The sequence below is a fragment of the Lingula anatina genome, chromosome 2 (genome assembly GCF_051362555.1).
Source record: "Lingula anatina isolate TDL-2025a chromosome 2, LinAna3.0, whole genome shotgun sequence".
NCBI lineage: Eukaryota > Metazoa > Brachiopoda > Lingulata > Lingulida > Lingulidae > Lingula > Lingula anatina.
This window is the reverse complement of record NC_141768.1, coordinates 45,996,871-46,022,535: the sequence shown is the minus strand read 5'-3', so window position 1 is coordinate 46,022,535 and position 25,665 is coordinate 45,996,871. Positions and strand designations below refer to the sequence as shown.

General features: G+C 39.6%; 2 protein-coding genes across 2 annotated transcripts; one reads left to right on the top strand and one right to left on the bottom strand.

Moving 5' to 3' along the window:
- Positions 1 to 902: 902 nt before the first annotated feature.
- Positions 903 to 13,021, top strand: LOC147763759 (uncharacterized). The gene is made up of 4 exons (XM_087005340.1): positions 903 to 1,261; positions 4,025 to 5,746; positions 6,478 to 7,479; positions 9,740 to 13,021. The coding sequence occupies exons 1-4, from the start codon at positions 1,162 to 1,164 to the stop codon at positions 12,313 to 12,315; spliced, it is 5,400 nt and encodes a 1,799-aa protein (XP_086861466.1). The 5' UTR covers positions 903 to 1,161; the 3' UTR covers positions 12,316 to 13,021.
- Positions 13,022 to 13,429: 408 nt separating this feature from the next.
- On the bottom strand, positions 13,430 to 25,035 carry LOC106161862 (SPARC). Its single transcript, XM_013538934.2, has 9 exons — positions 24,856 to 25,035; positions 22,545 to 22,621; positions 21,024 to 21,084; positions 20,270 to 20,385; positions 19,711 to 19,849; positions 17,243 to 17,325; positions 14,587 to 14,714; positions 14,260 to 14,405; positions 13,430 to 13,998 (listed from the first exon to the last, which is right to left on the bottom strand). The coding sequence occupies exons 2-9, from the start codon at positions 22,608 to 22,610 to the stop codon at positions 13,916 to 13,918; spliced, it is 822 nt and encodes a 273-aa protein (XP_013394388.1). The 5' UTR covers positions 22,611 to 22,621; positions 24,856 to 25,035; the 3' UTR covers positions 13,430 to 13,915.
- Between the last annotated feature and the right edge of the window lie 630 nt (positions 25,036 to 25,665).

The following is a 25,665-nucleotide window of genomic DNA, read 5'->3' as shown; positions in this document are numbered from 1 at the left end:
CTTCGCTGCGTTTTGCAAAACAAAATATTGACCTTCGTCTGAACCAGCTCAGACGCACTCTGGCCGATACCAGGAATGTTATTCAGGACTAAACTAAACCGGTCAGAAAAAATGGCCAGCTGCTAGAGAGCCCTGGTAGCAGCTGACCGTTGCTGTCACTAAAAATAACTGTCTCCGTGGGGCTCATTTACAGTTGATAACATAAAAACATAGAGATCTGCATAATGCATTGAATAGTTGTTTTATGAGTTGAAATCACAAAATGTTTTCTGTAATGCTTAATTAGCAAACTGATGTTATTAGAACATGATTCAAAACTTTGTTTTTATATATTATTCAGCAAAATAGGAAAATATCGAAGAAAAGTTATTTGAAAAAATATCCACATCAAATATTGACTGTATTTTTATGTCCTTTATATTTTTTAAAGATAAAAAATGTACTATCCAACTTTCAGTTGTTAAAATAAAGATCAAACATTGATCTCAGATACGAATGTTACGTTAAAATGTCTTTCTTCAAGAACGTGTCCGTATCATGTGACGCATGTTCTTTAATATAATTATTGATTTATATGCAAAAGATAGGTCGAGATTGAAAGATACGCACCGACCTCCTCCCGGAAACGCAGTACCTATGCTCTCAGAGGAATTTGACCCTTAAAGCACACTGGGTAGCGCTGTCATCTTGTGGTACGGAACCAAATCTTGAACAGTACAAACAAGATTAAAAAGTTACATGGTATATTGACGCATTAATTTTAATTAACACGTTCGTTGATCTTATCGGTCACTTGCAAACAAGGCCCCACTGCCCATGCTGAAGCTCATTTGGCTTTACTCCTAGTTCACACAGTTGGAGTGTATGCCAGTCACGAAAACGGCCTCCTAGGTCCTATAGCACGCATCTCCCATGGGTGTCATCAGGCAGTGCTGGATGCTGATTAACTTTCCTTGGCACGAAATTTACCTAGCAGGTGTGTGCGTCACTGCCAATCAATACTGCCCTGTCATTAGACATACTGAGGAAATTTTGGAGCTTCTAAAGGAGATTTTTTATGTCTGTCAGGTATTCAGCAGGTATGATAGCGATAAGGGTGCCACGTAAATATCATGCGTCCCCGGACTGGAAGGCGATGGTTCACGAAAAACGGGATTAAGGATGATGATTATGTACATGGGGGTTGGTTCATGGCGGCAATGGCAGGTCGCAGGAGCTGGGATCTTTATGGGGCTGTTTCAGCTCTTTGTTTCTATAGCAGGTAAAGTGCCATTTTTCAAATACATCATTATTATTTTTAATCTGGGTGATGTTTGTTTATTCGCCGAAAATATTGAAATGAGGGCAATTTCCCATACAATGAATAATGCGTTAGTGTTATGGCTTTGTCTTGGATGTCCATGTTGTTGTTTGATTCACAATGCAGTCTTATTTAAAAGAGCATCGGACTGGGTTTCTTATGAAAGACATGGAAGATCGGGAATGAATATGTGAAATATTTTAATATGTTAGATTTGACACAATCGACTCTTTTATGCAAACAAATTTAAAATACGTATATACACACACGAACTTTTTTCAGATTTTAGCAGTGGCAAACTAAAACCTCAATTCTGGAAACTTCTTTGTTTTATTTTGAAGAAAGCATTCGGTTACTGAAAAGGCGTATGTCAGAAATGGAGAGAGAGAGAAAAAGAGAGAGAGAGAGAGAGAGAGAGAGTTTCTCTGGATTTTTTTACTAGTTTGTTTACTTTTGAAAACAATAACGAAAACAATAATTTGGCAGGCAGCTTGCAATTTTGTGAAATATTTGATAGTTACAAAAATGTCTTCTTGTATAAACTTGTTTTTAGTAAATATTTCACTGTGAAGTGAAAGGGAAATGTAAAATCAAGAATAAATACAACAAAATGGTTGAGCATAAACAAGTCTTACGAACAAAGCATAGTGTATGGACTTAAGACAAATTGCATGCGAGTGTTACGAATTCGTAAGCAGATGATGTTCAACAAAAACTATGAAACATTATTATACGATAGTGGACAGTTCCGCTTTTTAAGAATACTTGGAATGAAGATGGAAGGGTGACACTGTTTATAGACAAAGGCATGATTTAGCAAATAACGCTCGTCTCGGACAAGCCATACATACACAACCCCCCAGAGAACCACAGAGAGTTAATTAATAGTCATGTTGCCATTTGATTCATTTACTGTGACGATAAGCTTCGATTTTCAACACAGAGGTGCTGAATAATTAACCAGTGTACATATCTTGAGAACTCCATGTATTACAAGTGGGGGTATTGGACAATTGAGGAGTGGTCACCAAGTTCACGTTTGATGAATCACGACCGAAATGTAGCAGCTCTTACTGCAGAGCAAGTCAAATATATTTTTATACCGTCAATCGAAAAAAACACATGATTATTGCACATGCGAGGACCCATATTCTGATTTGCCGCTGCGGAATTCTATGCGTGGGTAGACGTTGCACAAAGATGCTCAGTTATTTCAAAATCCCAACAAAATGCGTCATCGCAATGACGTACCTTGTAGAGTTTCTTAAAATTAGAAGGCCAAGACTGGTTTCCTGTTGTCGTTGTTTTGTGCTGGCATTTTAATTGAGGTATCTGTGCTCTTGCCCAGTGAATGTAATATGAATGGCCTGATATTAAGTTTTGGAACTTAAAAACATGGCATCTATCTGTTTCTTTTTCATTTTTCTTTTTTCTTTCTTTCTTTCATTATTTGGCATTGAAGTTATTCTCAGAAGCGTTCTTATTAGCCGAATTTGATACCCAAGACCAGAGAGTGAAGATAGATAACGTGCAATGTCGAACAACCCATGTTATTCAACAAAATTACTTATTTCTTTAATCAGTCTCACGATGTCCCATTTTAAGTCATCCAATGATTAAATCACTTGATTTATCAACAATCATTGAATAAATAAATAAATAAATGCGTACATGCACTGTGATTTACGAATAATTTTACAGATAACTTTTGATAGAATATCACACTAGGGTCCTGTTTTTCGTCGATTATAATTGTATTAGAATCAGATATCATTCTAAAAACTAGTTCCCATAAAGGCCTCCTCGCTTAAAAAAAGAAATGCCCACCATCTGTATTGAACAGTGTCCTTATTTATATGTGTAGATCTTGGGCCTATTTTCTGTTGATCAGAAACACATATTACACCAAATGAGTAAAGTTCATTTGCAGTGACAATATATATAGTCTTTTCGAAAGCCAAAAGTATAGCCTTATTCACACACATACACACACACACACACACACACACACACAAAAAAAAAAAACATTGAAAATATCCTGCCCTTTTTATTGGTTATAAAAAATAACGTCATCAAAGTAGCCGCTGGTTATTCTTTACAGCTAGGTCGTTATTTTCCCATTATCTGTGCGAAGTTAGCTGTGGAGTTTTTCAGACAGATACAATACCGATTCAGGGCACGAGAAAAATGAACAGTGTATTTTACACCATAGTTATGTGCGATAATGGCGTCGTACATCCGAGGAACCATCATCACTGATTGATTAAAATATCTTTGAGTCTATATATAGCCCCAAGATACAAGACGGGGCTCATGCCCGATTACATTATCAGCCTTTAATAATTAATCATTTTCAGTAAATTGGTTTAAAGAAAAAAAAAACTCCTGTCAGGTAATGCAATAAAGTGCGTGTCTGTGTGTGTTTGTCGTCTTGAATCAAACGTATGCAAACTTCAAAACTTTGCAATTAAAAAAAATATATCTGCAAATCCTAAAAATTTTTAAAAAGTTCTGATAAATTAAGCTATCGAGATTGATAACAGTGTTTACGAAAGTTTGTCATTTCACCTGAACCGTTTTGTTAACCTGAATCGGATTCTCCAGAGCGTTGCAATAATATGTTCATTGCATGTATCATTTTATATGAAAAACAATCAGATTGTAGTAAGTATTCCGACTGATTTCATCCTGTGTTGATATTTATTCTTACTGTTCCTGTTCTAGCTCTCCCAGACAACATGGGGACAGAGTTCATTATTGGTTACATCTCCAACTACGCCAACACCAACATTTCTGTATACCTCACCACCAACCATCACAGCAACATCACCGTGTACCTCCAGGCGGGCTATGATATTGACATGGAAGACATGGTTGTCACCGTTGCACCGAACACAATCACCAGAGTAGACTTGCCTACCTCCGTCGTCATGATTGACAATCTGATCGAAAACAGAGGCCTGCGTCTCTTCTCAGATCAGGAGTTCGTTATTTACGCAGCCAACTCGGCGCAGGGGACCTCTGACGCGTTTCTGGGCCTCCCAGTTGACGTTCTAGGGACGCACTATATTACAGGTAGCTATGAGGCCTGTATTTCAGTCGCAAAACTACGGGGCGAGTTTGGGATTGTCGGGGTTCATGACAATACGAGCGTAAGGATTCTTGCTCCCCGATACGAACCCCTGAATGCTGATCTCGCAAGATTTGCCAATTTTACTTTGAACAGACTGGAGACCATCCAGCTGTCTGACTTTGACGTCACAGGGTATCAGATATTCTCCTCAAAGCCTGTTGCCGTAATGTCGGGTAACGTGTGTAGTTACGTCCCCTGCGGTCACGTGGCGTGCGATCATCTCGTGGAGCAGATGTTCCCGGTTGAAAAATGGGGATACCGTTTTGGAACGGTTCCTTCAGCGGAACGCAGGTCTGGAGATGTGTTTCGAATTGTAGCTTCTAGGAATGAGACAAAAGTGGACATTTATTTGACCCAATATCCAATGTCTGTTACTCTGCAGGCGACAGAAAAATATGAGATAACAATAGAACCCCCAATTCTTGCTTACATTGAATCAAATTTCCCAATCATGGTGCTACAGTTTGCGCAAAGCAGTTCAACGGACAACCTGGACGCAGATCCTTTCATGATGGTTTTGCCTCCTATCGAGCAATACTCTGCACGATACACTATAGCAACAGTTGACACTGAGTCTGACTACAGAAATTACATTAATGTCATTATAAAAAAGACAGATTTGGACGGTCTTCGTATTGATGGAGGGACTATAGAAGAAAAAAGTGATTCTGCGTCGGTCCAATGGATTGATATTCCCACAACAGACCTTGTTGGAGGCCAGATTCGAGTCTCGTCTGGATCTCACGTGATAGAGCACCTGTCCCCGATAGCCACGTTCTCTGTGTTCTCGTATGGGTGGGGCACCTCTGTGTCCTACGGCTATCCAGGGGGCATGCGTATGGCAAACCTGGACCGTGAAAGCTGTGTTCCGACCTATGGAAAGAGCACAGACGGCGAGGACAACGACTGCGACGGAAAAGTTGACGAGGAACTGCTGAACCACAAGGATGACGACAATGACGGCTTAATAGATGAAGACGTGGCGGCCATTCCGCCGATCCTCTACGTTCCAGACGACGTGGTCCTTTGCAGCAGCGTAAACGACTCTGGCAACTCTCCTGCCAATGCGGGCGAAGCAACCGCGTGGCAGCACGAGCAGTGTTCAAATCTTGGTGATGTCACTATTTCTTACACGGATGTGACGTCAGGTACAGTCTGTACCACGAATATCGTAAGGCAGTATCAGGTTTTAGATGGATGCGGTACTGTCATTGAGGGTGTTCAACGTATTACGCAATACAACAGGTTAGAGAACCTTCCGTCCAAAGACTGGTCGGTGTGCTACGCCACAATAGTGGAGTCCGGGTGCCAAGGTAAAATTATAAAAACTTGTTAAACATTAGGCTCGAATCTTAAGTCTTTCCATATCTGTTTTACCATGTTTTTCCAGGTAAAAGTAAATTCTCTTTTACGCACTTATTCACAGCACAGGATAAACTAGCAATAAGTTGAAAGATGGTTAGGATAACCATTCGGAATGGCATCTCCTTAGATCTGATGTAAAATATATATCCGAATCGGTGTAATGGTATCTCTTTAGATCCGATATAAAATACAAATCCGAATCCATATTTGATCCTTGGGTCAGCTGATAACCGGATCTATTCTGAATGGCCCGTATGACTGTAGGGAATTTTCAAACGCATGTAGATTGCCTTCAAATGCCTAATCATTGCAGTGTAACAAATGAGTTTTCAACTTAGTGCAGAAATATACTTTGACCATGGGTGGCTAACGCGGACACAGGTAATTATAGGCGGTGTCGTAGTAAACAACCCTCTTCAAGCATGCAATAATGCGATCGCCTTGCCCTTCAATTCCGCATAAGGAGAAGCAAACAAAAATGTTCAAAGGGACAGAAGAAGTAAATGGCATTATTTGATTTTATTTGATTTCAAGTTGATCTTATTAAATGTTTTTTTTTTAACTTTTGTTTACATTTAACAAAATACGATCAACAGTGTTAAAGACACGATTAAAGCGAATATTTCAATTCAGAATTATACAAGTTGGCAGCTCTATCGTGTATTTTAAATCATTTTAGGTTTAGAACAGTGGATAGAGGAGAATAGCGGGTTTACGACAACCACTGTCTCTACCCAATCTACAACATCAGTTCCAACCACAACCGAACCGACGACTGTAGCAAATATCACGACGGAAGATCCTAATACAATGTATGGTTTGAACGGCACCAACAGCACAGGTGGCTTGAACGGAACAGGTATAGATGGCACAGGTGACTCGTCGACAGGTGGCGCTGAAGGCCAAGGCGGTGGAATTGGTGGTGCTGGTGGTCCAGGCAATGGTGAAGGAGGAGTAAATAATGGTGCTTATGACGCTACAAGCGCTATGTATGATTTGTATGCTCAATATACCGATTCCGACGTTTCAGGGGGCACTGGCGCAGACGGCAAAAGTGGCGGCACTGGTCCTGACGACCAGAGCGGCGAAAACGGTGGAGTGACGTCATCATTTGGTTTCCTAAATGGCACTACGAATGGGATGTACGAAAACGGAACAAATATGTACGGAAATTCAAGCGCAAGCGACGTGAGCGGCACAGGCGCAGGCGCAGAACGTGGAAAACAGACTGGTGGTCCTAATGACGTCACGCTTGATGTCACCACTGGTGCTGATAGCAGCACTGATACCCAGGGTTCCACTGACAAAAGCGCAGGCAATACCGATGCTGATTTACAAAATGGCTTAACACCTGGGCTGGGTGGCGACATGTCATCTACTGCCAATGGTGAAGGGGCCACGGACACCACTGGTGTCACCGGCAGCGGTCAAAGCGGCAGCGGTCAAAGCGGCAGCAATGGCGAGGGCCTGGGGACCAGTGCTGACACCACTGTAAATGATGTCAGTACTGGTTCTGAGGGGTCCACACAATCTTTAAATGGGGGGTTAGGAGGGGGCGATGGTTCCACGGAAGGTAATGGCGGCGGTGATGGCGCAGACGATACGAGCGGTGCAAATGGCGGTCAAGATGGCGGCGCTAATGGCGATGGCGATGGCGATGGCGACGGCTCTGATGGTCGAGGTAAGACGAGATTGAAAGATGGACAATCAAACGTTGTTCTGAACGAAGATTCTAACATTCTCAGGGACATAATTAAAAACGGTAAAGCAGATAAAAGCTTAAATTCTACAAGAAATGACGATGGTGATCAACCCATTGTTGATCCGAATATGATTTTGCTAGTGATAGGAATATTCGCAGGACTGTTGATACTTGTAGGGGCAGCTTTTTGTTTGGCTATGTTATATAAAAACTCTAAGAAAAATAGAGTTGCACAAGAACCAAGCGGAAAACGTAAAAGTACATCAGCACCAAAGGAGTTTCCGACCCGGACTCATCTGATTTAATGTTATACATTAGTATATTTAATGACACATGCATGTGCATGAACTAAACACACGTAGAATAGGTAGAACAAGCAAGCTTCATAGTGATAGCTGAGAGAAAGCCTTTAAATGGTATCGTTATGGGATTTCTATATCTTACAAATATCGTTCTGCGCAAAAGAATTCAGAAAATAGCGCCCCTAAATTACAACGTTTTTTTTTCCAATTTATGTTTGGAAAGTATAATGGGCAATTGACGTGCATATTTGTTTTGATTTTTACCAAAATTGCTTTAGGAAAAATCTAGCATTTGCTTTCACTACCCAGCACAGCATAGGTCTTGCACATATAAATAAGAAGAGAAGGCGTAGATATTGGCTGTGATATATTTAAGTATCAAAACATGTAATAATGCATAAGAATATGAATATATATATATATATATTTGAATACGTAGAGACTTAATAGTTTAATACTCATCATATTCGCTTAACTAAAGCATTATCATAGCCCGTCCAAATCATCTAACATTATGAGATATATGATATAAGAGTCGTTTTAGCTACAGCATGCAACAAAAGGATGACAAAAAAAGAAAAAGAGTTCAATTATGACAATAAAAAAATTCTATTTAGCGGATGAGGTAGCGTAGACTTTAAATTTATCGTCACTTCTTAACGATCGTCGCTTTTACAAATGACATAAAAGCATAGAATTGCATGCAAATACTGCCAACGTTTGGTCAGATTCACTTGGTATATTGCGGCACAATCCATTTCAATTGAACTCTTTCATTTTTCATTTTCCCATTGCATATTTTAATGTGATATTGTTTGAAAATCAATTCTATTTTATTCTGTATTGTTTACTGTTTCTCGTTGTAAACTCGACAGTTTTTCCTTATATTCTAATAAAATTGTTACACGTATTTGTATTTTCAAGTTTCCTCTTTATGTTATTGTGTTTCATAGACGGAGCTATTCCAAATGGTTTCGAGGCTGTTATTGGCGGAATTGTGCAATTTTTCAACCGCTCATGATGTGAATTTAGTTGACTCACATTATAAAATATTTCCTACTCTGAAATTCGTTTATCTGCAAGAGCACGTGCCGTGCTGTGTATAAATTACCTTGAATCCCTGAAATAGCTCCTATCCTGTTTTCTTTAATGCCTTTTCCTTAGTGTTCTCGAAGCGTGGTGCCTTGTTCAGCAAACTCACCAGTTCGGCATTTAGTTTGTGTGTGTGTGTGTGAGTGTATGTGTGTGTGTTTCTGCGTGTGTTTGTGTGTGTGCGTGTGTTTGTGTGTGAGAGAGGGAGAGAGAGAGAAATGCCTTAGCCGTTTTCTTTCTGTAATCTGAAAAAGTTTCGTGTTTCGCCATCGGCAGTATGTCATCTCTCCTTTCTGCAGTGGCACTGTCTATTTCACGTGGAGTGTCCTTATCTTACACTTTCTCCGATGTAAGTACAACGCCTCACTCACAAGTAGAACATTGCCAGACCTGGGTTCATGAACGCATTATGGTGAAATCTACATATATGTTTCAAGTTATTTACTTTACGTATGAGGAAATAATCGGGTGCAAACCAAGTGAATCTGACTAGGCAATTTTGAAGGTTTACGAATCTGGAAGCTTCATTATCTCTACTATAGTATGAGGCACCCGTCGTGTCTCGTCCGCCTTTCTGAATTCGAGCGTCTTGCAGGTGTGTCGTGCGTTTCATGACAACCGGTCGGGAAATGTTTACTTTTTAACGAAATTGTTTCTTATTCATTTTCTTTGTTTTCATTTGTATTAATTGGATATACATTATCTTTTATAGACCACGACAAAAGTTACCTAGGATTATTTTACGTATATCATTTTTATAGAGAAAGTCACTTTAGATAAGTTATATTAAAAAACAATTGTGCTATTAATGATTCTAGAATTATATACGTTTGCACCAATTTCAGGGACTACACCGACATACTTTGGAACAGCAGCTTCAACAGACTCCTCTTTGAATAGTGATGGTGTCACCTCTCCGTCATATGGCGAGGACAACGGGGAAGACCCAACCACTCCAAATATCGACGGTTGGATGAACAACGGAGCTACCTCAGACACATTGCCTCAAGGCTCACAACTCTCGGCGACCAGAGATCCTGCGGAATGGGGTGATTCGACAACCTATAGCCCGATTTTTTCATTAACAACAGGACGCGGGGAGTACAACGACGGCACTTATCAATTAACGACGTCATCTGACGTCATCGATGGGGGACGTGACGCAACGCCATTACCAAATAGCTATGATGGCGCTGGAACGACTTTGAACGAGTACACTTCAGCCAGTAGTGATGGCACTGAAAATGGTCACAGCACTGAAAGTATTACAACCCCCGGTGTTTGGCTATCAGGTATGACCACAAGTCACAGTGACGGTGACAGTAACTGGAGTGGTGAAAGTGGTACAACTCGTCTTCTCGGTGATTTTACAACTTCAGGTTCTGGAATTAGCGGCGGGGGCGGTGGTTCCAACGATGGCTCCAACGGCAATGACAACAGCGGCAACGATGGTAATTCAGGCGGAGACAGTAACAGGAACAATAATAATTTGACTACTGAAACTGTTTTCAAAGTCACTACTGTAAGGGATTCTGATGCAGCTTCAGGGAGTACCAGCAGGACTACTGATGGTTATAATGGAGAAGGCAATAACGGCGGCAATGACGGCGCCAATAACGGAATAGAAAGCAACAATAATAGCGATGGTAACAATGGCAACGGAAACAATGGCAACGGTGATGATGGAAACAGTAACAATGGCAACGGAAACAATGGCAACAGCAATGCTGGGAACGGTGACAATGGAAACGGCAACGGTAACAGTAATGGGAATAGCAATGGCGGGAGCAACACTGGTGGGCCTGGCAATGGTGAAAGCACCACTACGGGCTTTATGGGTGGAAACAAAACTAACGTTTCAAGCCCGTGGTACAACGCCACACATTTATTTGTCAATGGCACATATGTCAACCGAAATGTAACAGGCAGAGACTATAATGAAACTATTTTTGATGGAGAGGGAAATAAACTGTGTACGGGAAATAGAACAAACTGTTCCGTTTCGAACTGGGAAAACTATAATGGCACGGACTGCGTGCCAGATTCATTGAATAATTGCACGAGTTTAGAAAACTTGACCGATTCCGGTGATGTTGCTTCCGACAATTCGTCTTCTAACAGTGTCACCTCCGAAGGGATAACCCCAGGGGAGCCTACAGCACCCTGGGGAGAAACCTTCACGGTTTATGCAAGGGCAGAAGACATCACGAATTTTACATCCCACGGATACAGATGTACAATACTCAACGACACTGACCCGGTATTTGATACCAGTTCTGTTAAACCATCAGAGAATTTGACCAATTTTCGCAACGCCACAATCAACGAGTCTGAATATGAGGAAAAAAGGGAGTACATAAACCACACGGTTAGTGTAGAGGACAAATTAGTGGTATTAAACGAAATGAAAGCAAAAACCAATGGAACGGTGATTGATGAGATAGGACTATTAGCCAATGAAACAATCGACAAAAATAGCTCTTTGATTTCCCGTGGGAAAACCATCTCCACGAAAGTAAATGGTAATGAGACGTCCGACGACAATGACGACATGGTAATGGGCGAGAAAATAACTGACGATTTCATGGCTATTTCGGACGCAGATAGAAACGCAACAACTATTAATTCCACAAATTCGACCAATACAAACGTTACTTATGTACTTGAATTTGATATGATCGTTCAGAATGACAGCATGTTGTATTTAAACGAATCATTTGATGACGAACAAGAACTGACGAGTTCTGGCAATGAGCCAAACGATATTTCCCTTTTCACTACACCGCCCAAATTGAAAATCAGGTGCGTCTTTGTGGGAATATCTTTTTCACCCGAAACTGCAACCATCCCTTTAATGTATGGGGATGACATTGTAAACATAAGCGGAGTCGATGGTTTCCCGGACAATGGTTCTGCAGCGGTGAACGTCACTGAGATGTATTGTGCCTCACATTACGTTTGTGCCCAGTATTTAGCCTGGTTTTTCATTTTAGTGCCCATTGTCTTAGTGCTCCTCATCATCTGTTGCACGTTTTGCTGCAAACGCTGTTGCAGACCCAAATCCTCCAAGGAACAGCGACTTCAGAGATACCGACCTCACTCTGGTAAAGTCTTCCCTAAGGATACACTCAAAGTGCCTGAACCCCCGCGACAGAACGGTAATACGCGATCGACGGGGACATCCACAAACAATGCCGATGGCAATAAACAAACGAACCTGAAGACAATGCCAAATGGAAATCACAAAAACAACACTAATTCTGCTGTACTGGCAGACAAAAGACCGTTTCCTCCACCACCACTAAAGAGCAACACGTCACCCCTTAAAAATAATACCGCTGGCGCTGCAGCAGAGAAAAAACCATTTCCGATGCCGCCCTTAAAAAATAAAATAAAGCCAAGTGAAAAACATCTGGTATAATTGTATCAGATCCTGATTACTGTGTTAAGTACCAGAACAGCCAATCCATTGTTCTGTAAAACATGAATTAAACAGCTACATGTGGAAGTTCTTCGAAAGACCCACTGGTACCGTCTTTCCACGAAGGGGTGGTATATTACCGCGGCACTTGCTATTTACTAGGGGCGAAGTCTTTCGATTATCCCCAAATGCTCTTTTGAAAATGGTGATAGTCTTGGCGGCAGTGTAATTAATAAAAAATACTTATTGAGATTACATCAGGTCGCTGGAAGACACGTAAATGATGGTATCGCACAGGTAATCATGACTTTTTAATTATAGCTTTAGGGTGGAGTTACGTGATATAGTAGTCTCAATAGCGATTTCATTGATTGCTTAGAACAAATTACTTTTCTTTCCAAGGTACCTTGCGCTGTGTTTTATTTGTTACGAGGCGTGCATGTTCTTCTCTGAGATGAATTATTTCACTTGCACAGTCTCTTCTTATGAGATTTTCCAGAAAGCATGTAAGGTTGAAATAACTGAATTGAAAATGACGTTTTCGATGTTGATATGTCACATAGACGTGCCTATAAGTCTGCAATGTGTGTCTTAATTGTTCAAGAGCGTGTTTTAACACCCTGAAAATTAAATATCATATTGTGACCATTTTTATTTGTAATTGGTTTATTATTGCCATACTGAATGAAAATAAAACTTAGAATACAATTAATTTCAGTTTGAGACCTCTTTCTTTGCTCCTTTTTTCACTTTAAAGTTAAGTCTGAATTTCAAATTCGGTACAGACCCGCTTCTTCAGTTTTAAATTTCCATATATGCCCGCTTGACGGCCTTACGGACAAAATCCTGTATATAAATCCTGTATGTAAATATATTATTGCATTAACTTCACTTTTTCATTCCGTTAACGGTATTTGAATTAAAAGATGAAATTGATTATACATCTAAGGTTCTTTAGAATCAATGGCTGGAATTTTTACGACATAAGCAAACAAAGTGAAAAAAAAAACAGGGTTGATGTTACTGATCACCATTTGACAGAGTACATCCAAGACTATATGAATTACAGGATCAGTGTATATGAACATGAAAAGAAATATGAAAAGAAAAAACATTAGGATTTTTTTATAACAAGTTTATTTTTAATTTATTTGACATGTTCCTACGCTGGTGGTACCGCTAAGATTGCAAGCGCTTCCCCAGAAAAAATGTCAGTAAATGTACAAAGTATACAACCACTTTGAAAAAGTAATATAAATTTGAAGATGGACCTCTTGCCAATCTGAGTGTCAGATGTAGCACTTTTATTAAAAAATAACTCTTCGAACATGTTTATCTAAGCAGTGTAATTCAATGAAAGTTTTTCATTGCGCTTTGATTTTCAAGTAGCGAAATTGCAGTGCGGAGCATTTCAGATATTCTGTGGCAGTGAAAAGCTTGTGACGTAAAGACGCCGTGTTTTGAGAACCCCTATCCGGATTCACAGACTTTGAAGAACAGACAGTAGAACATCTTTCCGGTTGAAAAATGGATTCATTATCTTTGAAACGTTTTAGAACTGCTTATTCCTTCTAAATAACCAAACGACGCCTGCGTCCCTTCACTCTTCGTCGTCTTCCTCTTCCTCCTCTTCCAAATTGGCTTCCATCTTGTCACATAAGTCCTCAAATTTATTGACATCGTCTTCAACGACACAGGAAATCAAAAATAAAATTATGAAAACTGAAAACGATAACCGTCCATGAACATTTTATAGGAAGTTCTTACGTCATTCAATTTATGTTGATTTTTTTTCTGCTGTCAAGACAATACAGAGCAATTTGAATCTTTAAAATCATATTGAATGTTAATCAAATTACCACACCTATTTTTCAATGATTGAGGCCCATTGGCCATTATCATTATAATTTTATTTTCAAAAAAGATGTCCTCTCTATTTCTTACCTTTTTCCAAGCCAAGACACGTGCCCCACTCGCCTAAAGTGATCATGCGGTCATCCCCTGCGCACGTGTCCAAGAAAGGCCCAAGACAATGCTCAAGAGGCTTCAACATGGATGTAAGCGGCAGCAACTCCCTACGATTAACGCTTCTAAAAAGACGTTGAAAACATCTTCTATCATCGTTTCTAATTTTTCATTATTACTAACTTTTTGCAATTATTTAAGCCATATTTCTGGTTCTGCAAATGCCTAAGCATAATATGTCAAAGAAACACTGGCATTGTCCAAAAAACAAGAACAACAACAAAAGCAACCAAACACAGTTCATACTTGTCTTTTGATTTATCCAGGTCACAGAACTTCCAGATGACTGGAATAACGGAGTGTTTCCCCTTAGGTTGACTCTTAGCCTCTTCTGCCAACTTTTCTGCAAATTCAGTCAGATCTTTTCTTGCAGACTGCAAATAACAAAGAGGTAACAGTTTTTTTCTGCACTTGGTCAGTTCGAATATCGATAATAGTTTCTGTCACAATCACAATCGCAATCTTGCAGCGTCTTTCCTACCGCAATTTAACCAGGTGGCACCGCAAACAAAGTCAACATGGTCTAGTGAACGCTAACATCTCACACTGCAACAGCGATAACCAATAACGAGGCACCTGTCAGATAGGTTGGTAAACAAATCAAGTATGTCATTAGTCCGTGAACTTTACACCATGAGGTAAAATAAGACAAGCTGACCTGGGCTCCTTTGTTTTCTGAACGATAAGGTCATGATATGCTCTCTATTTGAAATGACCAAAAAGTTCTAAAATAAGAGAGAGAGAGAGAGAGAGAGAGAGAGAGAGAGAAATTTTGGGACAAATCGCAAAAGGGATATTTATGGCTGTGGTAGAAGTATGCTCCAGTTAACTTGAAATTATAAATATACCGCAGCGAAGACACAAGCCGGGTTACAATGTTACAATGTAATTCAATGAGTCTTACGTTGGCACAGCACAGCTTTATGGGTGGAGGATCTTCCTTTCTTCAGTAGTAGTTTCCCTTCACATAACCAATTCAACAAACAGATTAAGATCTTTCCAACCGTTTTATTATTACTACCTAAAGTTATTCTTGTTTCTTTGTGTTTAAAAATGTCTGAGGATCCTTAACTCGGGATTTTACGAGGTCAATACTGAAGACAAGGCTGTTGATTCTCCAATTATCTTATTTATTGTTATTACTCCAACCTAAAGTACACACCTTGTGTTTTGGTTTTGTTATAGAAATAAAAGCTAAAAATGATACAAGTGTGGTTGTTGAAATGGATCACCATATGAGTTTTCCAGTAAAAGAAACATACCGAAGAAGAAGAACCCTACGATTCACTGCTGTCCCTTGGAACAATACATCAAGTCTGTCATGGGACAGGATAGTTGATAACGGCTTGTTAACACTGACTTGCACAGTTCTGTACAGAAATTGCACGACGGATAAGTGAAACTAAAATTGGGTGAGGTTTGGAGACAGTTTATACATCAAGCGCGAGCCTCACTGGATTTGGTAGGACCAGGTCAGTAGCGATTTACTTCTTTGGTAAGACAAACATGGACGCTGACACCGGCAGAAGTACCTAGAAAGGGTTTGAGGTCTTCAACGTGTCACATAGGGACACTGATTGCATCTATAAATTAAACATACTATACATCCACATAAGTCACTCCACTCTCCGTTCAAATATACACTACCTTGCCACCATTCAATATAGAATGCTCGTCTTAACACAAATACACTCTACGACATAGGATAATGTGAAAGGGCAAAAATATTCCTTGCAATAGGCCTTGCAAAATTGTATGTACCCTTTTCTCCGCCTGGATTTCTCGCCTTTCAAAATTCATTTTAATTCAAGTCTGGCCTCTCAATTACCCTGGCACAGACCGTGTTCTTGGAAAGGTCATTCAATGTTTTCTTAAACACTAGGCTAAGAATGATTTCAATAGGCAGAGCCTACTATACTAAAAAACAAAAGCAGGTATAATTTATTTCTAAAAATATCACGAAAAACCATGACGCGTCCTACCCCAGTGCCCCTTTCATGACTTTTGTTCCAGACTCATGCATTGATCCTTCAGCTCATCACTTGCCACCCCACCCCCTTGAACATATGTAAACAGCACATGCAAATGTAGAACCGCCGATCTAACCAAACTGCTGACCATTTTTTCAAATTGCTGGTGCAACTGGAAATATTTAAAAACCATATGAAACATTATTTCGTGGATTATTGATTCTTGTTGACTTTTTTTCTTTCCTTCTTTTTTATTTGGGGTGGGGTGGGGGTAGGGAAGTGGGGGAAGGGGTGGATTCGACATTTTTTTAAGTTTTTGGCGCCCTTTCCTGGGTTTGACAATAAAATAGAGTGAAACTCGATGTGTAAATCATTTCGTAGAAGATGAGAGCTGGGTTCGCGAACTATTTTACACCACCAGCCGCTCGCTCAATTTAATGCCATTAGCAAGTTATTTTTGGTCCTCTTTGATCCGCCGCTCATATCTCACCCAAAGTCACGTATATGTTTCGAGGATAAATATGTACTTCACGATTAGTCATTGTAAATACGACGGGAAAATCTGCTTTCCGTTGCATTTCGGGCTCTGTTTATTCCTTTAGTTTGGCGCCAGTAAGTTCTGCTTTCTTTGGTATATAAGGGTTAATACTAGTTAACTGCTGGTTTGTAGTATGCGATAGCTTTTTAAGGCCAATAGGTCATTAGATGAACAAAGCAGCCTATGTCTACAATGTATCATTATCATTTTTTCATCATCATAACGGCGACGGTTCATTATCTAGAACTGTACGTCGTTTCTTTATAGTCTGAAGGCTTCTATTCGTATCAGCTCCTTAAAATCTATACTGCCTCTATCTATCTATCTATCTATCTGTCTGTCTAATGCCACACACTCTCTCCACCTCTTCCGTGTGTTTTCTCCGCAAACTTACCAGTTCCTTCATAACTTGGAACAGCCACTCGCTCATACGTCTGGAGAAACTACGCATCTGTCCCTCCGTACACTCCGGGATGTCTGAAATGTAAAGTCAGCAACATTAAGGCCCCGTTCAGAATAGGGGACTAACTAGTCCGAGGGTCAAATATGGCCGACCCACTTGAATACTTCCCCACCGGATATCTATTCGGTGTCTAATAGCGGATTAGACGGCAAGCTTTGTAGTGGGTCGCCATATTTGACCCTCGGACTAGTTAGTCCCCTATTCTGAATGGGGCCTAACAAACAGTTAAAAATAATAAAAGCCTTATTCTCCACCCAGATCTAACATTCAAAAATGCTTTAATAATGGCCTCTCTCGCACTTGATATACCACAAGATAAAGCGCACCGTATAATGTAAGAAATGAAAAAAGGGTCAAATAAGACGAGGATATTAACTTCTAGGAGGTACGTATTTGTTCTGAATAAAATTCAAAGGTGACGGCAGGGAAATAAACATAGGGTCGTAATCAACTGACATATCTTTACAAAAGGAAATGTGATGGCAAAATTAAGAAAAATAGCAACTCTAATTTGTAATAAATTAATAATTTTATAAATAAAAATAGATTAGATAATGATAATACATGAGTAAAAATCAATAAATAGATAAATAAAAATAATTTTCAAGGTGTTACTGCACGTCACACAACGTACACGGCCAAAAGAGAAGCCTGGATGAAGACGGAGAAAGACTTCATCCGCTTTCACGCAGTCTTCCTTCCTCCGGGGGATCTTATTAACCAGACATCTCAGCTGGAGAAGATTGCTGAGATTACTATCAGTGATCTATGAACCGTCCGTTTCCTAGAGGTCTTCCTAACCTGCTGTGCCCAAATTTTTCATTCACTTGAATTGATACAGATGCCTGGTCTGTTTATAATGATGGGTAGCGCTTAAGCATTAATACTTATTTACCAGTGTACTGCATATAAAATTTACTAAGAATTCCCGTTAATTTTTTTTTTTTTTTTGTTATTTTTGTAAAATTTATGCTGAATCATAGGTAGAGGTATTTTGAAAATTTTAATGACAAACATGGGTTTATATCACTTGCTTGCAGAAAATAATTAATTTGCAAAATGTCCAATGAACATTCCGTATTAATTTGAATGAATAATTCACTGACATGTGGCAAGTCAGTTCCTCTTTTTTTTCTTTGCAAAAGAACGTTCATATTGGTTGTGACTAAGTTACAGTTGTGATATTTTCCCCAATTTTTCAACTTAAAAAAAGATAATATCTGAATACCCTAAATTTTATAGTCCGCAGAAACCACATCCCAAATATCAGCATACCTGCTAGGTACCATACAGTGGGGTTTAGTTACCCTCCACTTGTGAGTCTTTCACCTTCTCCTGTACCAACAGTGAAGTTCTGCGGTCAAGAAGAACCCGATCCATACACCTACTGTGTCCGTTGTTTTCATAGTGATGTATCGCACATCCTACCTGTTTCTCTGTTTGATATTCAGCTGATTACAATGATGGTTAGTTCGATGCCCCTGGACCCCTTCTGAGTTTCAGAGACCACTGGAAAGTCTCCTGCATGCTGATAACGAGGGAAGTTTCCATTGACTTCTAAAACAAAGGGTTCCTGGCAACAGATCTGCATAGGATACTGCTGTATTAGGGTTCTGCAGGGTGTACCGTTACGGTAGGGTTTTACCGATGTTCCGATGTTTGCTTTATTGCACATAATTCAGTTATATCCAGGTGCTGGTGCAAGAGGAGGAATTTCGATCAAATTTGGTTTAATTGATATCCGTTGACCGACTTTTAGGACTTTTGTAGAGTCCAAACTGTGACATACCCTAACACAAGACATACCGTTAAAATTTCTGAAACTCACAGCATTGGCACTGTTTTCCTTATAATACAATTTTAATCAAACCCAGGCTCGGGTGCCAGATTAAGATTCCTCGTCTGGAAGATGTTCCGAGGGTCAGTGGCTTGATACGCTGTTACACGTGATTTTGAGCTCTACCCGTCAAGTTCAATCCAAACGCTAAATCCTTGGCACGTCGACGAAAACCGAGGTTGTCTAAGGCAACCTGATAGAACTCATATCATTGGATCAAGAAATGAATAAAGTTCAGAGGAAGTTCAGAAGATTATCAGATAATTTGGTATTTTCATTAACAGGTGAGGAAGAACGTGACGTAACACAAATAGATATGTATCTAATATAAAGTCACGTTAAATGACCAGTGGTAGCGGATATCTAAATTGATTACAGCTTATATCACACCTCATCCTATTTAGATGTTAGTATTCTAAAATCCATTTGTTATGACCCCTTAAATCTTACGCGCATAATGTTTTAAGTGAATAGTGAACGCGTTCAGTTTTCATCGACTGCAATATCGTGATTGAAAGGGCAACATTAATCACAATGCCTCTTGCAAAATTCTCAATTTTACCTTTGCATTCCCCATAATAGTCCAGATGGGCTTTCTTGTGTTCCTTATTCTGACACCCTTCCTGTCCTCGGTGACACAGACACCTCTCGCGGTCCAAGTCACACTCGCTGGGAAACGTCTCGTTTTGGGTGCTGCACACCTAAAAACATATATATATATATATATATATATATATATATATATATATATATAATGAGTTTTTAATATCGGTTTAAAAGTTAAAACGATTAGACTACAATAGTCAACATTTAGATTCGAAAAATACCATAAAATTTGACAATCCAAAAACTTAACATCCTTCATGCTACTTTCTTTTACATTTTAGTAGGTGAATCCGGACACGAACAAAAACTTTGGCTTCAGAATCATAAAGAGTCATCAGACTTAATGCTATGGAAAAAACTAATACTTTTTCTCTTGGGAGACCAAGGGCCTAGCTATTCATTAGATCATGAGGACCAGAAGTGGCATTGCTTCGCAGATCTGTTGAGAAGAGGCTTCTTTATTTTTTCTCTTGCAGGATTAGCGAAATCCAACCCATCCACCTGCATATACCAACCTTTAATGGTTTGAGCTCGTGGCACTTAGACGCGCACACACAGATCCGATGTCCGTCCTCGTCCAACGTGCACTCGTGACCGAGTTTACATTTCTTTTCTCGGCAGGCATCGGCGACTGGAAAACAAGCAAAAGCCACAGGAAAAGCTGCAGGAGTTGGCGGTGTCGGCCTTGGGCTATATTGAGCTCAATTTTGTGCGTTCGCACGGTAAAGGAAATATTTACTGCGTAACATCAAATTATTGCCAATACATGTGGTAACGTAATCTACAGCTATTTCTACCAGCAGCCTTTTCTACCAACTTTCTTTACAAAGACTTGACAAATTATTTAAGTACATCTCCACGGTACCGGTTTTTATGTCAAACTTTTGGAAAACTGGACAGGTTGGAAGCATGAGTTCCTTCAAAGGTAATTTTCCATCACCCTGAGTTTTGCGATTTTCCCTGTCCAGATATGCTTGACCACTTCGTAGGAGTCGTTGAATGTACTACCTTAATAAATGAGTTCCCAACAAACTCAGGGTGTAAACACCCAAATTAATGGCAATCCAATCGAAATCATTTTCTTTCACCAATCCACGTCAATATCGCTCCACGGTCATCTTTTTGACACCCTGGGTTTTGATATTACCGGAAACCCACCTCTCTTACATGTATCAGCATGTAACTTCTTTTTCCACTTACTATATATAACCAGTAATCTCTGAAAACTAGGGTACCTCTGAGGATCTTGTTACCAACAATATTACTTACTCTTTGCCTCCAAAAGGTTCTTCTCGTTGGTGGCTTCTAAATCCTCCTCCGTGTCCGGCTTCTGGAAAAAAAAAGTAAAAATGTCTAACTTAATCAGTTGCAGAACTCTTTGACAGAGGAACAAAGGGATGGTGTGTCTTTTTTCTACAATTTGGGGGAAAAGTTCAGTGGGGACCTCTGCCATTGGCGAGGACGACATGAACTCTGACCTCTTATATTTTAATGTTGGGTACCTGATGTAATTTGATTACAGTTGGCGAAGCGTTCAGGTGTTAAAACTGATTAGAAGTGATCCAGAGCGAGCCAGCTATTTATAGGACATCGCCACGTCGAATCCGATTATTAGTTCCTTTTTCAGACTTCAAACAAAATACATGCAAAGTCAGTTTAACGCGATGTTGTTGGAAAAGAACCAAATTCCAGTTTTCCACTGACTGTTGTTTTCCATTAATAATGGTTATTGCCTATTAGGGCCAACCTCCGTTAACCACAGCGAGGAGATGAAAAAAGAATGGCGTGGTGCAGTAAAAATTTACATTAAAATAATACTGCAGCACCTCGATGTGTATGTTTGAATGCAAAAAGATTTGATTGAGATACTGTGATCACCGTTCTGATTCAGTGGTCAGGACATACTGACCCTATTTTTATAGTGGGATCTAATGGGATCTAATGTCTCCCTTTTTTCGACCCAGACTGGATATAAGACACTAAGGAAATTCCTGCCAAAGAAAACTTTTGACTCAGACAAGAAAACACAATTTTGGACAGAAACAAGAAAACAGCATGGAGTGTTCTTTTAACAACAAATGCTCGCGGTAGTGCCCATGTGGACGCCGTGCGTCGCCGGCAATTCAATGATTCATATGAGAAATGCTACACACATGGGTGTATTTTCTTAAAATGTTGCCAGAAAACACTGGTAAAATAAAAAGAGTAAACCACTGTACTGTATCTTATATTGCACGGTTGCATCTCTGGCATCTAGTGATCAGTTGCCTTGGCAACCGGAAACCTTAAGCCAATTACTCCAGCCGTTACTCTGACCCAAAAGTGCTGTGTGAATTTACACGTACAGCCGGAATGGCATTTTCCCAATTTTTGGCACCTGGTATTACCCAAAACCATTGAAAAAGTAAATACCAATTGTGAACAGAATACTTAATTATTTACACTTTGACACCACGTTTCTGACCTCAGCTTATCCTTATTTATACGTTTACTTATCTTTTTATGAGACTCTGTAGTTTGAGATATGGCACAGTATTGTATTCTCTAAGTCCGTTAGCAAACGTTTGCATCGTAACGTAGATGTTTACTCATTGTTATGATCTGTTGTACGCTCAGGGGTTATTTTAAACTACGTACGCGTCACTATCATTCAATCCTGAAATATCCTTACAGGCATATGAAAACGGAAATGTCTTCTTCTCTGTTTCCATATGTCTCCGGCTTATCTCATATAAAATTTGACATCAGTCGTATACATGGTTTTGCTCAATGATGGATGGACTGTCTTACCTCTGCCAAGACGCATGTCGCGGCCAAAAGCAGGGCGGCAAAGGCCACAAGTGTCTTCCCTGCCATCTTGCGTTCCTCTGAAAAAAATAAACAAATTAATATTCCCCTTTTAATCTGTTATGCCCAATTTATATCGGCCCCCCTGCGTCTCTAATAGAGAATGTTATGCAATGAACGTCTCGCGTTACGCCACTCAGTCAGTTTATTAGTACACAATCTTTGCGATTAAGTTGTCTGTCTGGCAGTCTGCCAGTCACAGTCCATCTGTTGTTTCCTGACCGAGAACAGTGTCTGGTTTCAATCGTAATTCAACCCATACTACAACTATACTACTACTGCTACTACTGAATGTGAGGCTTTGTGTCTTCCAAAAATGATAGCGGTCTTGTTTACTATTTCCGGACAAAGTCGCCATCTTCGACTTTTCCCCACGCTGGCAAACCAGATGGTCTGACAAGATTTTCTTTCAATAATGCACTCACTTCATTTTTATTTTTTTAAATGATGAAAAACCCAGTGCACAGTGCAACGTGTGTAAGCCCCCAGAAACGTTTATATCTGAAAAATATCTGATGATAATTTTGCATTCTCATATCTTAGAATGTTTTTCTTTTTCAAATTACAATATTCATTTGGATGAATGAACAATGAGGACAGAAATCCGCTTACTAATTTGCAAAACATTTCACATGAAAGCCATGGCCGCCCCCTTCTTAAAACCACGCTTCCTTTAATTTTTCTTGTAATAAAATGTTGTTTTGAACAAACGCGCGGAAAAAGAACAGAGCAATAGCTGGAGAAGGAAATAAAAAGCAGCTAAATTAGATTATGACAATCTAATAGTCTAGCTGTAAAATGTGCCAGTTATTATTTGTCGCTTCTATACTAGCGGGTTGAGATGAAACAAAGGAATACTAATAAAACACCCTAAATTGAGTGGGAAACTATGCCAGCTATTTCATTTATGTGCTCACAAAGCCGATTCCCTTTATCCGATAGCAATTGAGAGATACAAGGTAGAAAATGGTCTTCTATTGATATAGCGAATTAATGTAATGCGCGCAGGCTACTTCAAGTCTAACTTTCATCGGTCTTTATTTAATTACATTTAAAGAAAAGAGAGCTAAAACATTGACCCGGGACAAATGCTTCCCATTAGTTCTAAAAAACTCAACTTTTCTTTGTTTTCCAATAAATAAAAGCATTCGATATTCTGTTAAAACATGAATAAAGAAAGAAACAGATATGCAGCGGCGCCACCGAAACCGTTTCGAGTGAATTCAGAGTTACATTTAAGTCAAATAAATGCTCCCTGATACCGTGTGATATAGAAAACGGAGAAAAATACATTCGGAAGTTTATATTGGCACAAGGTATCTTGAATCAACTGGAACTACTAACCCAACTTCCTAGCTTGTTTTTTTTTATAAAAGATCTTATCGAAAAATGCACTGGAAATAAAGACATTGTAGAAGGTGCAAGTCGCTCTTGAATTATATATCTGTACATGCACATCACCTTATTGCGATGTCAAACCACAAACTGCAGTAAACACTAACGTAAAACTCGAGAACTCTTAAATCAGATCGCTTTGGTTTCTTTTCCTGAATGCATAACTTTAATGTCTATCTATTCATCAATTACAGCTATGATAGAGCATGGGAATGTTCTCTTCAAAAGGTTAACTTTTTTTAATACTGAATTGCAAGCTCAGCTTTGCAACACTGACGTGAGCTCAAATCCGGCGAAATTTTGACCCTCCTGACGAAAGAATGACATAATCTCTCTTAGGGTTTTTTTAAATTTTGAATTCCTTAAATGTGAATATTGTAACAAAATTGAGCTAAGCAGTTTAATTCAGGTGACCCAAAATGAAACTACCTCGTCTCGCCGATCGTAACATGCATGGTAATTTCTACAATCTCATTCAGTTAACACCTTGTGTTTTGAATGAAGTTAGGAAAAGAATCATTAACTTTCCGAGTTAAGACCAATACACGTGTAGCTGATTTGTTTACGTGTGTTGCGAAGTCTAGAAAATATGTAAATAAGACAGAAATACTGCTGAAAATTGAGAATGTCCCTTACCTGCCAAAGGTCAGTTCTAACACGTTGTCAAAAAGTGGCCAGCGTCCGTTGCAGGGCTAGCGGGCTTAATGAACTGGGCGTTGGTCAGGCCCTCGGACAAACAATAGATTAACTTTGCAAACTACAAAATTTACCCGGAGTAAAATTCGACTTGAGCATTGCACACGCGTATTTACTTTAAGAGTTAACTGGGTAGCAATATTTAACTGTTTAAGTCACTTACCTGTACGTTCTCTCTCTATTTACTCTGCGTTCCCTGTTTTCTGGACCGACTGCCTGCAGCTGGCAAAGGCTTTATATACACGAGTGGCGGGGTTCGTGATTGCGTCACTTCGGCTGTTTCCGGAAGACTTAAGCCGAAGACGATGTGGCAAAGGATATTAGTCAAATGTGAATGGAAAAATTAAGAAAATGAGATAGGTAAATTGACAAAGATAAATGGGAATTTAAAAAAGAGAGGGAGAGAAAAAGATAAAAATGACGACTGTGAAAAAAAAGCGAAAGAAAGAAAAACAAGCAGACGAAACTTAAGAAAAAGCACTGAGGAATGTTTTCCCCTTTTATTAATTACCACGTAAACAAGGAACACATAATCACTTAACTTATTCAATTAACCGAAGTTGGTATTTCCTTCTCAAAACATTTATCACGCGTGCTATGCTTTCCACATATCTTACGGCTTACAACGCAGTGCCTAGCACACTTTCGCTGCGGCTAATCTCCAATCACGAAATGTGTCACCTGTATTCTGTTAATTCATGAAGCCCAAATCAGACACCTTTTTAAATCACTGGGTGCATTCTGTCAGGTATATCTATTCAAATGCAGAGCCCCCTCCATCCTCACCCCTCACAAAAAAATCTAATAACTCAGCACCTTATAGACCCTTTCTCCCCCCTCCCCTCCAGTGCAACGTAAATGCTCCAAATTACTTAACGTAGGACGAATTATTTGAGCGGAGTAGTGTCAGCAAAGCAAGTCTGGGTCTCTTGAATTTATTCACTAAATGTGTGTGTGTGGGGGGGGGGGGGCG

What these genes read in the sequence shown, in the direction of transcription:
- LOC147763759 (XM_087005340.1), top strand. Translation starts at nt 1,162, where the DNA reads ATGATGATTATGTACATGGGGGTTGGTTCATGGCGGCAATGGCAGGTC. An exon ending in AGTGGAGTCCGGGTGCCAAG is followed by an intron (nt 5,747 to 6,477) that starts GTAAAATTATAA and finishes AAATCATTTTAG; the next exon opens with GTTTAGAACAGTGGATAGAG. An exon ending in CGACGGCTCTGATGGTCGAG is followed by an intron (nt 7,480 to 9,739) that starts GTAAGACGAGAT and finishes CACCAATTTCAG; the next exon opens with GGACTACACCGACATACTTT.
- LOC106161862 (XM_013538934.2), bottom strand. Translation starts at nt 22,610, where the DNA reads ATGGCAGGGAAGACACTTGTGGCCTTTGCCGCCCTGCTTTTGGCCGCG. An exon ending in GAACCTTTTGGAGGCAAAGA is followed by an intron (nt 20,386 to 21,023) that starts GTAAGTAATATT and finishes CTTGTTTTCCAG; the next exon opens with TCGCCGATGCCTGCCGAGAA. An exon ending in CTGGATAAATCAAAAGACAA is followed by an intron (nt 14,406 to 14,586) that starts GTATGAACTGTG and finishes ACGTCTTTTTAG; the next exon opens with AAGCGTTAATCGTAGGGAGT.